General features: G+C 28.0%; 3 protein-coding genes across 3 annotated transcripts; 1 reads left to right on the forward strand and 2 right to left on the reverse strand.

The window, feature by feature from the left end:
• The first annotated feature begins 375 nt into the window (after window positions 1–375).
• Window positions 376–3,337, forward strand: LOC103579457 (E3 ubiquitin-protein ligase CHIP). The gene is made up of 4 exons (XM_008560854.2): window positions 376–853; window positions 986–1,184; window positions 2,292–2,671; window positions 2,832–3,337. Exons 1-4 carry the CDS (start codon window positions 737–739, stop codon window positions 3,072–3,074), a joined length of 939 nt encoding a protein of 312 aa, XP_008559076.1. The 5' UTR covers window positions 376–736; the 3' UTR covers window positions 3,075–3,337.
• A 104-nt stretch (window positions 3,338–3,441) lies between these two features.
• On the reverse strand, window positions 3,442–9,388 carry LOC103579456 (GPI inositol-deacylase). Its single transcript, XM_008560853.2, has 6 exons — window positions 9,045–9,388; window positions 8,807–8,960; window positions 8,322–8,432; window positions 5,916–7,599; window positions 4,660–5,070; window positions 3,442–3,730 (listed from the first exon to the last, which is right to left on the reverse strand). Exons 1-6 carry the CDS (start codon window positions 9,189–9,191, stop codon window positions 3,442–3,444), a joined length of 2,796 nt encoding a protein of 931 aa, XP_008559075.1. The 5' UTR covers window positions 9,192–9,388.
• Window positions 9,389–10,028: 640 nt separating this feature from the next.
• On the reverse strand, window positions 10,029–12,525 carry LOC103579455 (uncharacterized). The gene is made up of 4 exons (XM_008560852.2): window positions 12,163–12,525; window positions 11,021–11,326; window positions 10,751–10,953; window positions 10,029–10,255 (listed from the first exon to the last, which is right to left on the reverse strand). The coding sequence occupies exons 1-4, from the start codon at window positions 12,365–12,367 to the stop codon at window positions 10,061–10,063; spliced, it is 909 nt and encodes a 302-aa protein (XP_008559074.1). The 5' UTR covers window positions 12,368–12,525; the 3' UTR covers window positions 10,029–10,060.
• Between the last annotated feature and the right edge of the window lie 1,068 nt (window positions 12,526–13,593).

Below are 13,593 nucleotides of genomic sequence, written 5' to 3' on the forward strand. Positions count from 1 at the left end.
ATAAAATTGTCTACAATTTGACAGTAAAAAAATTCTTAACAATTTTTCAAGTCAAATTAACAATAGATTGATGTCAAAATTTGCCTGAAAATTTACGACAAATTTTTTATAGCCAACTTTTGAAGTAAATTTACATCAAATTGTATAGCAAGTTGTCTGCAAATTGTCATCAAAAACGGAAAAGCTCCAAGTTGATGGACATTTGACGAAAAATTCAAGAAAACTTTTGCTAAGCAAACTTTGACATTAGGGGAAGTACAAAAATCATAGAAATTTTTTCAGTGAGCATGATAAAAATTATCTTTCTTCTGTTTATCAGTTAACTTACAATTTCTACCAACAGACGGCGGCTAATTTCATTTTCCAATGGCGGAGAGTGGAGAGCGTAAGTAAGTCACAAGCACAAGAGGTGAATTGTGCATTTATATTTTATATATAAATACAAGATATATAAATACATATACTTACGTATATGTACATATATAGATGTATGGAACAAAAGTACATAACAAAGAGAAAAGTTATTGTCTATAATACTTGAAGCTTCGTCGATTAGTGATAATAGTATTGATAATTTGTAATAAAACAAGAAGAAGAAAGTAGATAAAAAAATAATTTATTGAGAGGTAAATGCGGGAAAAACGTCATAGTGAAATAATACGTCGCAGAGAAATTTGCGGTGGGTAGTATATTGGGCGGTGCTGCTGACTGCTGCAGCACATAATCTATTGTAAACATGAGTAAAATGTATTCAACTGCCAATTTAACGGATAAAGAGCTTAAAGAACAAGGCAATCGTTTATTTAGTCTTCATAAATATGAAGATGCTGCTAATTGTTATACAAAAGCTATCGTAAGTACAATAGACTCTTAATTCCATAGTCTGTTTCTGTTGTATATATTTGCGCATTTATTTACTATATGTTTATAAGGAAGTTTAATTATTTATTGGTGTAATTAGTGATATTTATTATTTTAATTAAAGATTAAGAATCCAGCACAAGCACCATATTTTACAAATCGTGCTCTATGTCATTTAAAACTCAAAAGATGGGAATCTTCGTGTCAAGATTGTCGACGAGCGTTGGATATGGATCCATGTTTGGTCAAGGGTCACTTTTTTTTAGGCTTAGCACTTTTAGAACTCGAGGCATTTGATGAAGCGATAAAACATCTCCAGCGTGGTAATTAAAAAAAAAAAAAAAGAAATTTTTTATCACTATGATTTATACTGAGAGAAAAAAATCTTCGAATTGTACACAGTGAAAAATATTGTGTTAAAATCAACATAATCTGTGTTAAAAACGGTTCACACATTTGTGTTATTTTTTAACACAGACTATTTGGGGAGAAGTTAAACACAAAATTTGGGTTTAAATCTCAACACTAAATTCGGGTAATACGAGAAGTTAATTTAATACTTTTTAAATATCTGGCGACAAAAAAAAATGTTAACTTTTACATTTTATTTTTGTAGGATGGATATTCAGTAAAGATAATTTATATATTATTTTGAGATTATCAAAGTCACAACAATTATTATTTAACATTAAACTATTGTTTGATAGTAAACAATCTTTTTATTAGAGTCAAGATTTTTAAAAAATCACGTAATATTTAATAGCAGTTGCAAATAGTAAATCAATTAATTTATTTTAAAAAAACAAAAACACATTTTTATTTAGCGAAAAAATAATTTTAACATTACATTAATTAATTCGAAATTATAACTAAATATTTTTTATTAGTATGATGAAAATTCCAGCTTTTAGTAAATGCTAAATAAAATATATTAATAAAAAAAAATTTTCAAGTTAAATTGACATTTATAAAATGTCGATTTCACTTTCATTTTTATAATAATTCTTCCGCGACTATCGATTTACTTTTTACCATCAATTTTGTGTTAATTTTAAAGTAACACTTAATAGATGTTGATAATTTTAATTTTTGTACCAAGTAGCACTTTCAAAGTGTTAAATAGTAGATTGATTTAAAATTTTAAAGTAACACTGAAATGCCTCGATTTAACACTAAATAATCCCCACAAAAAATTTAACACCGACCGTTTTTAACACAGATACACAATTTTTTTACTGTGTATATTTTTACCACAAGAAATTATCCTCTTAAAAATTTTAAATCTTATACATTTTTGATAGAAAAATTTGAAGATTTCAATTAAGAAAATAATTTTCTCAATCGAAGTAGACACAAGTTGATTTTAAAAAATTTTCATCTTTTTCTCAATGTATTCGAATTACTGGAGAGTATAATTGTTATTTTTGCAGCTGTTGATTTAGCTAAGGAACAAAAGCTAAATTACGGAGATGATATGACTAGTGTACTGAGACAGGCGCGAAAACGTCGGTTTCAATTGAAAGAAGAGCAGCGTCTTGCCCAAGATATTGAATTACAGACTTACTTAAATCAATTAATTCTTGAGGATGCCGAGCGACATATGGCTGCGCTCGATGAACAAATAATATCTGCTGGTGAAAAAAAATCACGAGAAGATTCAAATGACATGAACAAAAGTACTGCTGGTGATTCGGAATCATCAGCAACTGCACAAGCTATTTCTATTAAAAGACAAGATATAGAAAGTAAAAAAGAGTCTGCCATTACACGTCTCAATGATCTTTTTGCTAAAGTCGACGAAAGACGACGGGTGTGTTATTTTATATATAATATTAATACTAACTTAATCGCATTTAAATTCATTGATAATTTTTATTGGCATAATTAAAACATTTTGGCGCGAGACTCATAAATTTAAAAAACAAGTAAATTTATACTAAATATATATAATGTTTTTTTTATTTATTCAGAAACGAGAAGTTCCAGATTATTTATGTGGTAAAATAAGTTTCGAAATACTTCAAGAACCTGTTATTACACCAAGTGGTATAACTTACGAACGCAAAGATATTGAAGAACATTTACAACGAGTTGGTCACTTTGATCCTGTTACACGTGTGCGTCTCACACAAGATCAACTTGTCCCGAATTTAGCGATGAAAGAAGTGGTCGATTCTTTTCTACAAGACAATGAATGGGCGTTAGACTACTAATTATATTTTAAACAATAAAGAAGGTGATAAATTTTTTTTTTTTAGTTACTAGCTCCGTAAGCTACCGAATGAATAAATAATACACTCGATCTCATGTTATTTTCCGTCCTCGATACGTTGGAACATAAATCGAGTAGGCGTATTCATCACATGTCTGTAAAATAAATTTTATTATTACTACATATTACATAATAATTAATAATAAACGCCTGTAATCTTACGATAATTAATAATAAAATAGTTTATTTTACGCGAAAAAAGAATTTAACAAACTGTTGTTTTAAAATAAAATATTTTAAATTTTTATTATTATTTACAGTAGTTTTTTAAAAATTATTTTTAGTATAATCTATGGATTACTAATTTATCAGGACTGAGTTCTTTTGACAAAAAAAGGAGTCAATACAATACGAGTAATAGAAATAGCTACGATTGGAGGAATCATCCATTGATAATCGGAGATATTTTTCGATTGTGCAATCCAGAGTAATATCCAACCAACGATTCGTTGAAACATCGCTATCGTTTTCAAACGAAATTTATTATCTCCAGATGAAGGTGGTGATATTTTTACAAGACCTAGAGAGCCCCATCCGGTTAAAACAATCCAACTGATAAACATTGAAGTATCTTCTGTCGCCAGATGAGTTTCGTAACTAAAATAATTATTTATTTTTTATGATACCAGCATTGAAACGGAGTTTTAGTGTCTCTACTCTCAAGCCAGCCGAAACAACTTAATTCCAGTCTGATGATGGGAATTAATATTAGCAAGCGCGTAAATTGCAAATGTCTTCAGTCAGTGAGCAGAAGAATTTGTGTTTCGTCCCTTGGGAAAAAAATCATGTTTTTGCTGCTCACTGAAGACACAATCTAAACTCTGATACGTCATTTGTTTATTGGTAATTTCAGATCACTAATTTTATTTATGTAATTGACAGTTATGACTTTGTGATTAAGTTTTATAAAAATTAGTGTAAATGACAAACAATATTTATTTTTTCTGCTTAAAGTAGTACTGTCGGTTTTAGAATCACCGTTAAGAATTTAATGAAGCGACATATTAGCAGACAATGATAAGAAAAAGATCCAATTTAATTTTTGAAGAGCTAGAGAAAAAATAAATCCAATGAAACCTGAGATTTTTCATGCAGCTCAATGTTAAATCTATGAAAATAAAAATTTTACTGGTTTTCTGTAGCTCTTCAAAAATTAAATTGGATCTTTTTCTTATCATTATCTACCAATATGTCGAATTCCATTAAATTCTGAACGGTGATTCTAAAAACGACAGTACTACCCTAATCATAAATTTAAAATGACAATTTACGCTTACGCTAATGATTGATGACACCATCGGTCTTAAATTAACTTGTCTCTGACTGGCTGCTGACACTGAAACTTTGTTCCAATGCAGGCAATCATGAAAAACTAGTGTGTAACTCAGAATGAAACAGAATTTTAGACTGCGGGTGATGTCAACCAACACCCTGGTCTGAAATCGTTTTGTTTCATCCCTTGTCACTCAATATACTATTAATTATATATTGTTTACAATAGAAATTAAAATGAAATGAAAATTAACCTGAAGTCTTTGGCCCATACAAGAGTTGTTGGTATCGCAGATATAGCCGTGAGGTACCAAGTCATGAATAGTAAAAGATGATTAATGATATTTGTTGTTGGATCCACATCATTACTTTTTTTAGGATCACTTTTATTATCTTTAACTTTACTTTTATCTGATGGTTTTTTAAATTTACGCATAAATGCCCGCAGCGATGCCATAAATAATTCTTCCAAGTAATCTTCGTACATTCTTGTTAATTTTAAAAAATATATTACTACTGAAAGTAACATAGCCACTGCTGCACAACTACTTGATATTATAATGAAGAGAATTAAACTTGCAATAAAAGGCAAGTGGTCTAAGCCCTGGCGCAGTAACCAGCTATACCACGCGGCGGGAAATCGAGCTAGTGCTCTAGCTAAAAATCTAAAAAAAGAAAACAAATATTTATTAATTATTTTCTTGTATTAAAAACAAGAAAAAAAAACCGAAAATTTTTTTCTGGTTCTGTAACATTTTAATCGCGGATTATTTTGTGGTCGGATATTTTACGCAGCCTGTCACTAGTCGCAGCATTAAATTTTTAGGACAGTGTAGGACATTAATTTAAAAATTTTTAAAATCATTGATTTTAATTTTATGTAATTAGAACAAAAGTTCAAGTAAAAATATTTTTATATAAAATTTAAATTCAAAATTTTATGTTGACTTGAAAAGTGAACGATGTTTTTTCTTTGAATTTTACACTGAGAAAAATCAAATTTTGTAAAAATAATATTTTCTTAAGTAGTAAATGAATAAAAATCATTAAATTATTAATTACATATTTGTCAAATAATTTTCTGACAGGAAACCGAAATTTATTTGCTCAAAAAAAATAATAAAAGCTGAGCTCAGATTTCTCCGATTGAGAAATTAATTTTGCATAAAATTTTTAAATTTTCTCACTAAAAATAAATTAGATCGATTTCCAATACTAATTTTTTGTAATAAGACAATACAATATTTCTAAAAATTATTTTTTCTCAGTGTATTTTAAAAAATAATGAGATCAAAGTTAGCCGACATCTAATAATTTTTGAATTTTTTTTTTAGAGGTAAATTATTAAAAAAAAATATTTTAAAAAATTGCACTGATAGTTTTTAAAATTTTCTACATGTGCATATTTTGAATTTTTTTTTTTTATCTCAATTGAGGTATTAAAAAAAAATTCGAAAATTTTTAATTATCTTTTAACTTCAGGATCATTAAAAAATGAATAATAATTTACCTGGCTGTCACATTATGAACCATCGAGCCAGAAAAAACAACAGCGCAACACGTAGCAACAGACAACACCAATAACAATCCCATTGTTATAAAAATCTCAAAGTAAATTCCCGAATAAATGACAACAATACTAGTAAATCCAATAGTTACAAGTTCTTTATGTTTAGTATTATCCATTCTGGTAGCAATTATCAGTAGCAATAAACCTATTGCCGTTGGATAAAGTCGGAACCACCGATCTCGTGCAAAATTAGCAGCCCTGTCTATCAATCCTGCTCGCTGTACTACAATTTTGTATGAAAATTTTGGGTCAAAACTTAAAATAATCTTGACAGTACTGTCTGGCTTCTTATAGTCGCCGTTCGTTTGCATGCGGAGTATCTGAGACCGGGCGATATTTTTTTCAGTCAACGTAAAAAACTGAATGATAACGGAGTTTGATGAATTGCAGGACTCTTGCATTTCGATTACCACATATCCAGGCATGTTATTATTTTCTCCATCAGTGATTGATTCAAGTAAAAAACTAACTCCGTCATCAACACCACTGACGTCTACATGATACCGCAAGCTTCCGGGTTCAATATTTATTACTGAGTATTTGTAGCCAGTAAATATCGTTTTTACTGGCGAAGGCAGCCAGTAAACACCCGTAGCATCAATGTGCGTGTTTCTTGATTCATGATAATACTTATCGATGTGCACAACTACTGGTGTATTTTTTTCAGCATCATTTGAAATCTTTACAACAAAATGCGTTACTTCAGATAAAGAAATGATGTCGGCAAATTTAATATCGACTGTTTTTCGCTGCTGAAATAAATAATCCGGTGACAGTCTTGTTAAATTTGTAAGATTTAATCCTGACTTACATTTTTTATTTGAATTTTCAACTGATGCTGAGCATACGAAAATCCAGTCTGATATTTCTAAATTAATGGCATCAAAACTGATATAACTGTAAGCTGATTCAAGATCAATTGGAATAATTAAATAAGTTATTTTATTACTCTGTCGTCCTTTAGATTGTCTATTATCGTTACTGGTATAAGTATAGTGGGGAGAAGTTACTTCGATCCATTTACCAGACTCAAAATTCGTTATTTTTTCATAATTACCAAAATGTTTGTCCGCGAAACGACTGGACAAGTGATAACTGAATGCGCGTGATTTAACATCGGGGTCTGAAGTTATTCTGGGAACACGATCGGTGGCATCTACGCAATCAAATAGACCGCGAACTAATACGATAATTAGTTGCTTGCACCATAAAATAGACAAATGATCCTGGGATCTCCATACATTTGGTATTGCTGTAGTCAAAACATTGAGATCAGCGAGCGGATCAATTATTTGGGATGAAGTGACTTGAAGATCTCGTGGTCCTCCACCGATTGACACCACACTGGTACCCATATCTTTAATGCGCTTTGCTCTGCTATTTATCCGGTGATAAAAATCGATAAATGTTTTATCGAATGCGATATTTGGTGTGTGAGGACTCGCGAGAGTTATGAGAATACTGGCTAGACTAGAATTTGTTTTGTCATGGAGTAAAACAGACTTGGCTATTATTCCGCCCATTGAGTGACCAATTAGTACGACTTGGTCGACTTTATGGTCATAGAGAGTAAATATTTTGTCAATACAATGTCTTGTAAATGATTTTTGCTGTTCTAAAATACCTGGAAAAAAAATTTCATATTTATTGCTTTACATATATTTTAAATTTTAATTACGGTTTAAAATTTTTTTATATTCTCAAGGATTTCACATAAATATCAATTTTTTACGTTTAAAAAAAATTACAGAGTAATTTTAAATGAATGTTATGACATCTATAAGATGTCAAAATCAGTTTTGAGGCTGGTTTTTGACCTATCGAGCCACAAACATTTTGACATCAGAAATTTTTCACCGAAAAAAATATTTATTTATAAGACGACACAAATGGCGGCTAAAAATTTATTACAGATAGTAATAAAATAAATGATCTAAATGATGTCAATTGAGATGAGTTTTAAGACGGGAAAAAGGAGACAATTTTTTTATGACTCCAGACCAACATCCCTACGTCTTATTGATATAAAAAATTTTAATTCGAAAGTTTGTAGATAATAAAAATTTTTGGGGTTTTTTTTTTTTTTTTCAACAAATCAATTACAGAAAAAAAAATATGCACGTGTAGAAATTAAAAAAAACGATAGGTATAATTATATAATCAATAAATTAATAGACGGCTAACTTTAGTGTCATAAAAATTTTGGCTTTGAAAAATAAAATTTGTCTTGTTCTTTTTAAGAAATTTCTATGACATCTTAAAGTTGTCTCTGTACTTGGGTGACTTAAATTACTTTGCTTAGGATTTAAAATAAAATTCAAATACTGTATTGTAATAAATAATTACCTCCATAGAGAGCTGATAGACCTTTAGAAAAAGATATTGTAAAATAGTCAAAATGAAATGGAGTTCTTCGTTTCAAGCTCATTCTTAAGCTTACGGAAGCTATTGATCTTACTGTTTAAAAAAAATTTATTACAGAATAATATATAGTTTTTTTTTAAAGCACTGTAAAAAATTTTCAGAGTGAACGTGAATCATATCTGGGCGGGTGATTTTTTTTTATTTAATTCTTCTGTAGTTAAATTTACTCCGAAGGGGAGTTTATTTTAATTAAAATTTCCAATCAGAGTGAATGCGGATTCAAATAAAATTCAAATCATTCCGCTGAAAAAAAAACTTTTTATTGACTCCGTATGCGGAGTAATTTTTTTTTTAAAAACTCCGAGTGATGGAGCAAATTTAGATTCAAATGAAATCCGTATTTACTCTGAATTTACACCCGATTTTTTACAGTGTAAATTTAATTGATATTAATTATAAAATTATACCTTGCTCATGTGAACCGGCATTGCCGGGAATAAATAGAACAGGAATACCTGAAAATTTCATTCGTCGTAATTTTTCAGTCGCATGGCCTTCGCCATAAGCATACAGAGAAAATTTATTAAATTCCCTCTCAATGTCATTATCCAATTTTATTCTCTGTAGTAAATGGAAATAAAAAAATAAAATTAGTCATTTTTTTCCAAGTAAATAAATACTGTAATTTTAAAAAATTAACCTTACCACGTATTGAGGATATTCAAACATATAAGTCATGTCACATGTATTCTCTTCCAGGTCAGTGACATAATGTGCAACTCCCAAAATATATATTCCAAAAGAAATAAGACATAATGACAATAAACAAGTATAAATTATTAATTTCACCATTTTTCGGTTTATTTTTACTGTCGTATTTATTAGATAAAAGTTATGTTTTTTTTATAAAAAAAAATTTAACTTAAAAATTTATTAATAAATATTATAGAATATTATTTAAATATATTTTTATTTAACATATAACTATCCAATATTTGGTTTAATTTCATTTTTACGACTCCATAATACGAATGAGTAAAACTACTATTTAAAAAAAAATTATATATGTATATATTTTTAGGCAATCAGCTGATGACTTTAACAATTTAATTTATCTGATGTTGGTCATAGAAATAACTTCCTACGCATTATATATACATATATATATATATATATATATATGTATATATATATATATATATATATATATACTTTGATGGTTAAACTGACAGCAAGCTAGCAACAATCTGCTGCAACAACTTGTCAGCAAGTTGGCCGCGAATTCGCATTTCCATAAATTGACGGCAACTAGCTGCTAACTGTCTACGAAAGTTGGTAACAAAAGTTAGCATCTATTAGCTGACATTAAGTTGCCTTGAATTTTCTCAGAAAGTTGATGATAGGTGGCAGTAGATTGTTGCCAACTTTCTGAGAAAAAAGGCAACAACTTGTAGTCAACAGTTACAAAAGCTCAAATTATCGTCAACTTGACCACTATTGCTTAGGATATCTAATAAAATTTATTTAAAGCATTGAGCTCTGAATAACTAATTTAAAAAAAAAGTAGAAAGAAATAATTTTTTATTTATTATAGACAATATACATATTTATAAATATGTAATTCAACAATTATGGTCCTAATACTTTATTATTAAAGAATGATGTATAATTTATATTTAGTGGCTTGCGCATTGCTTTAGTTGATTTATTTTTCTAAACTATCAATTCCTAATAGGCTGTAAATCTTTTTTCTCATTATCATTAGTTATCACATAAATCCATATTGGATCCGTTGAATTCGGTCGCTCGCCGTTTACTAATCCAATTTCTATTTTAGAACTCAATAATTCAATCATTTTATTGGCAATAAAACGATTTAATCTATAGACGTCTTGATTGTTAGCGTAATCTTCAAGCTTGATATGAAACAAATATTAATTAATAGAATACCAAAAAATAATTAACTTTTTTACAATATATATACATATATCCTGATAGCCTTTTTGATCGCAAGTTGACAGAAATCTACAACCGAAATAAAATATAAAATTGACTGCAACTTGATGGTGCAAATAGTTGACAGTAACTTGTAGTCAATTTGGAAATAAAATTTTGCTTATTCGTTGCGCGAAAAAAGTTCCGATCTTCGGGTACTTAAATCAAATTTTTCCTGGAACTTCTGTCAAATTTAAAGTAACCCACTCCTAGTTTTTTTTCGCAATTTGAAGTCAACTTGCATTCGTGTTACGGCTGTAAATTTACGTCAACTTGTAGTCCATGTATTTATATTACATTCAAAATTTCGAACCGCAGAATTGAATGGTAACCAGACCAGAAACACTGAACAGCAAGTTTTTGAAGAGAAAGTTTAGCTATCAGGGTATATATATGATGATAAAATAATTTATTACCTTCATCCAAACACACTCGGATATTTCTTGACTACATTTTTTAATTTCTAATGTTTCTGGAATTAATCTAGCAACAAAATAAATATCACTGCATCCAAAAGCGTAACCATGTGCGTGTCTAAATCCAACAAGAGATTTAAATTTAGCGCGAATCCCAGTTTCTTCAAATACTTCTCGTTCAACCGCTTCGGGAATATTTTCACCTGACAACATTTCATTTAAATTTAAATTATTACAATATAAAAAAAATATGAAAAACCTTTTATTTACCTGGTTCAACATAACCGCCTGGTAATTTCCATTTCGGAGATTTGTGAGCCGAATACTTTTCTTTTATAACCAATACTTCATTGGTATCATCGTTAATAACGAAACCACCTACGCCTAAATTTGTGTGCGCATAAGGGGGAATATTTTTATCAGACGTCAAACATCTGTACAATGTAACATATTGTTCTTTTACATGATGAAATAGAAATCCTTCTTTAACTAAAAGGGGAATCCAATCAGCATCATTCCTTTCAACACGAAACCATACAGTTTTTTTGTTGTTTTTTGTCCATTCTGTCAGTGAAGCTGAAAAAAAACATCATTTTTATTAAAAATCAATTAGCTCACAGCTTAATAATTAACATACATAAGTTTTTTTTTTATTAATTATTTAAAAAATGTCAACAATTACATGACCATGAGAATTTATGAAAAAAATCTAGAGCAATTTTCTTTATCATAAAAATTCATATCAAAGTTTAATATTTATCTTTTTAAAAAAATTAATACTAGCGTTAACTTTTTTTTGGTAATTTTTTGAGTTGTAAATTTGAATTTAAAAGTTGAATATTTTTCATTCTATGGTCCAATAAATTTTTTAAAAACTAATATTTTGAATAATTCATAATTAATTACTAGTTAACTGTAAAATTTGATTAATATTTTATTTTAAATAAGTATTTAGAGTATTTTTCCAATATATGATTTATAAAAATAATTAATATTTCGCGCCAACTTTTTTTTTTGTCATTTTTTGATAACACAAATTTGAATTCAAATTCAAAAGTTTCATATTTTTCCTTCTATGATCAAATAAATTTTTCAAAGCTTAATATTTTGAATAATTAATAATTAATTACCTGTTAATTGTAAAATTTTTAATTGTAAGACAGCATTTGAAGAATTTTTTTCATGTGTAATTTATCAAAAAAATTAATAGTTCGCGGCAACATTTTTTTGGTAATTTTTTGATAACACAAATTTGAATTCAAAATTAAATCATACATATAAGTGACATCTATCATAATATAATAGGTACTGCAAACACAGTATACTATTTTATATACATATATATTTACATAATACTTTACGTAATATATATACCTATATATATTTGCAGATATAAATAATTGTGGATATACCTCGCAAACGATTGACAACATGATCAGCTGTGCAAGGTTCTTTGGTTGAATCAACTAAAACACCATTGTGATGATCCTCTTTACCAATAAAACAACTTGTCGACTCCATAACTTTAAATATATTTTCACTCGCGTACTCTGCTATTAGTAACCTAGAGCTCAAAGTCCATGGGAAACGAATGGTACGAGATAAAATAGCGGCCATTGAATAAGCCACTATAGTTACTATCACCGTATCAATACTGCATGAATACTCATTCACATACAAATCTCTGTTAGTGTGAGTCAATTGACGCACATATATTTTGTATATTTAATCATTGTTTATTTATATTATTATTTATCTATACTTTTTTTTATATTAAAACCAAGTCTACGTTGGGTAAAGTACTCGATTTCCACCCCCACTCCCGCATTCTTATATATTTTATTTAAAAAATTATAATTATTTATATTCTTGTTAAACCCGTTTTTTAAATTTATCAATTATTTGCTTTTTTTTTCTTTAGGAAAAATCAAGAAATTTGAATACTGATATATAAGTATTTTAATAAAAATTTAAGAATTTTTATTTTTCAATATGGTAATTAATGAAAAATAATAAACATCAAAATTTAATTCAATTATTTTATGGTTTATAAAAAAATTGTAAACGTTTTTGTGACAAATAATTTTTCAGATTGATAGTTTATTGAAGTTGAAGACTGTCCTGTTTTAAAAATTTCATAAAATTCAATAGGATCTCATGATTTCTTATATAAAATTTCGGAGAATGAACAAGTTTTGAGAAAAATTAATTTTTAAAAATAATTAAATATGCTGAGCTAGAATTAAAAACTTAAAATTCACTGAATAAATTAAAAGCAGTTTTTTAAACTGGGTTTATATTCTTTTTTTATTCGGATTTAAATTAATGATGCAAGTATTTTTTTTGCTTATAAATAAAAAAAAAGTTCTTTCCAGTAGATTATTTTCTCAATAATTAGTCTGTAAAATTTCAAACGATTTTTTTGCAGTGTTATAGCTACAGTTTAGCCACAAAAATTTGGCGCGAAATATGAGGAAATCTTTTAAAGTTTATTAATTTTTTATGATCCTGAAGTTAACAGACAATTAACAATTTTCTGATTTCTTTTTTTTCAACAAATCAATTGCAAAAAAAAAAACTAAAAATATACACATGTAGAAAATTAAAAAAACTATAGGTGCAATTTTTTTTTCTAATTTGTCATTTTTAAAAAAATATAAAAATTATTCGTCGGCTTACTTCAGTTTCATCATTTTTTTATTAATTTTTCTGTTAAAGTCCTTATATATTTTTACACATATTTTATAATTAAATTCGTTACTGAAACTTCAAAATTTCTTTAGCTCTCCCACTCGTGGTCTTATTATTCCAATCCAGTAATTTTACTAAAAATATAAAAATTT

The sequence above is a fragment of the Microplitis demolitor genome, chromosome 5, assembly GCF_026212275.2.
Source record: "Microplitis demolitor isolate Queensland-Clemson2020A chromosome 5, iyMicDemo2.1a, whole genome shotgun sequence".
NCBI classification, from domain to species: Eukaryota; Metazoa; Arthropoda; class Insecta; order Hymenoptera; family Braconidae; genus Microplitis; species Microplitis demolitor.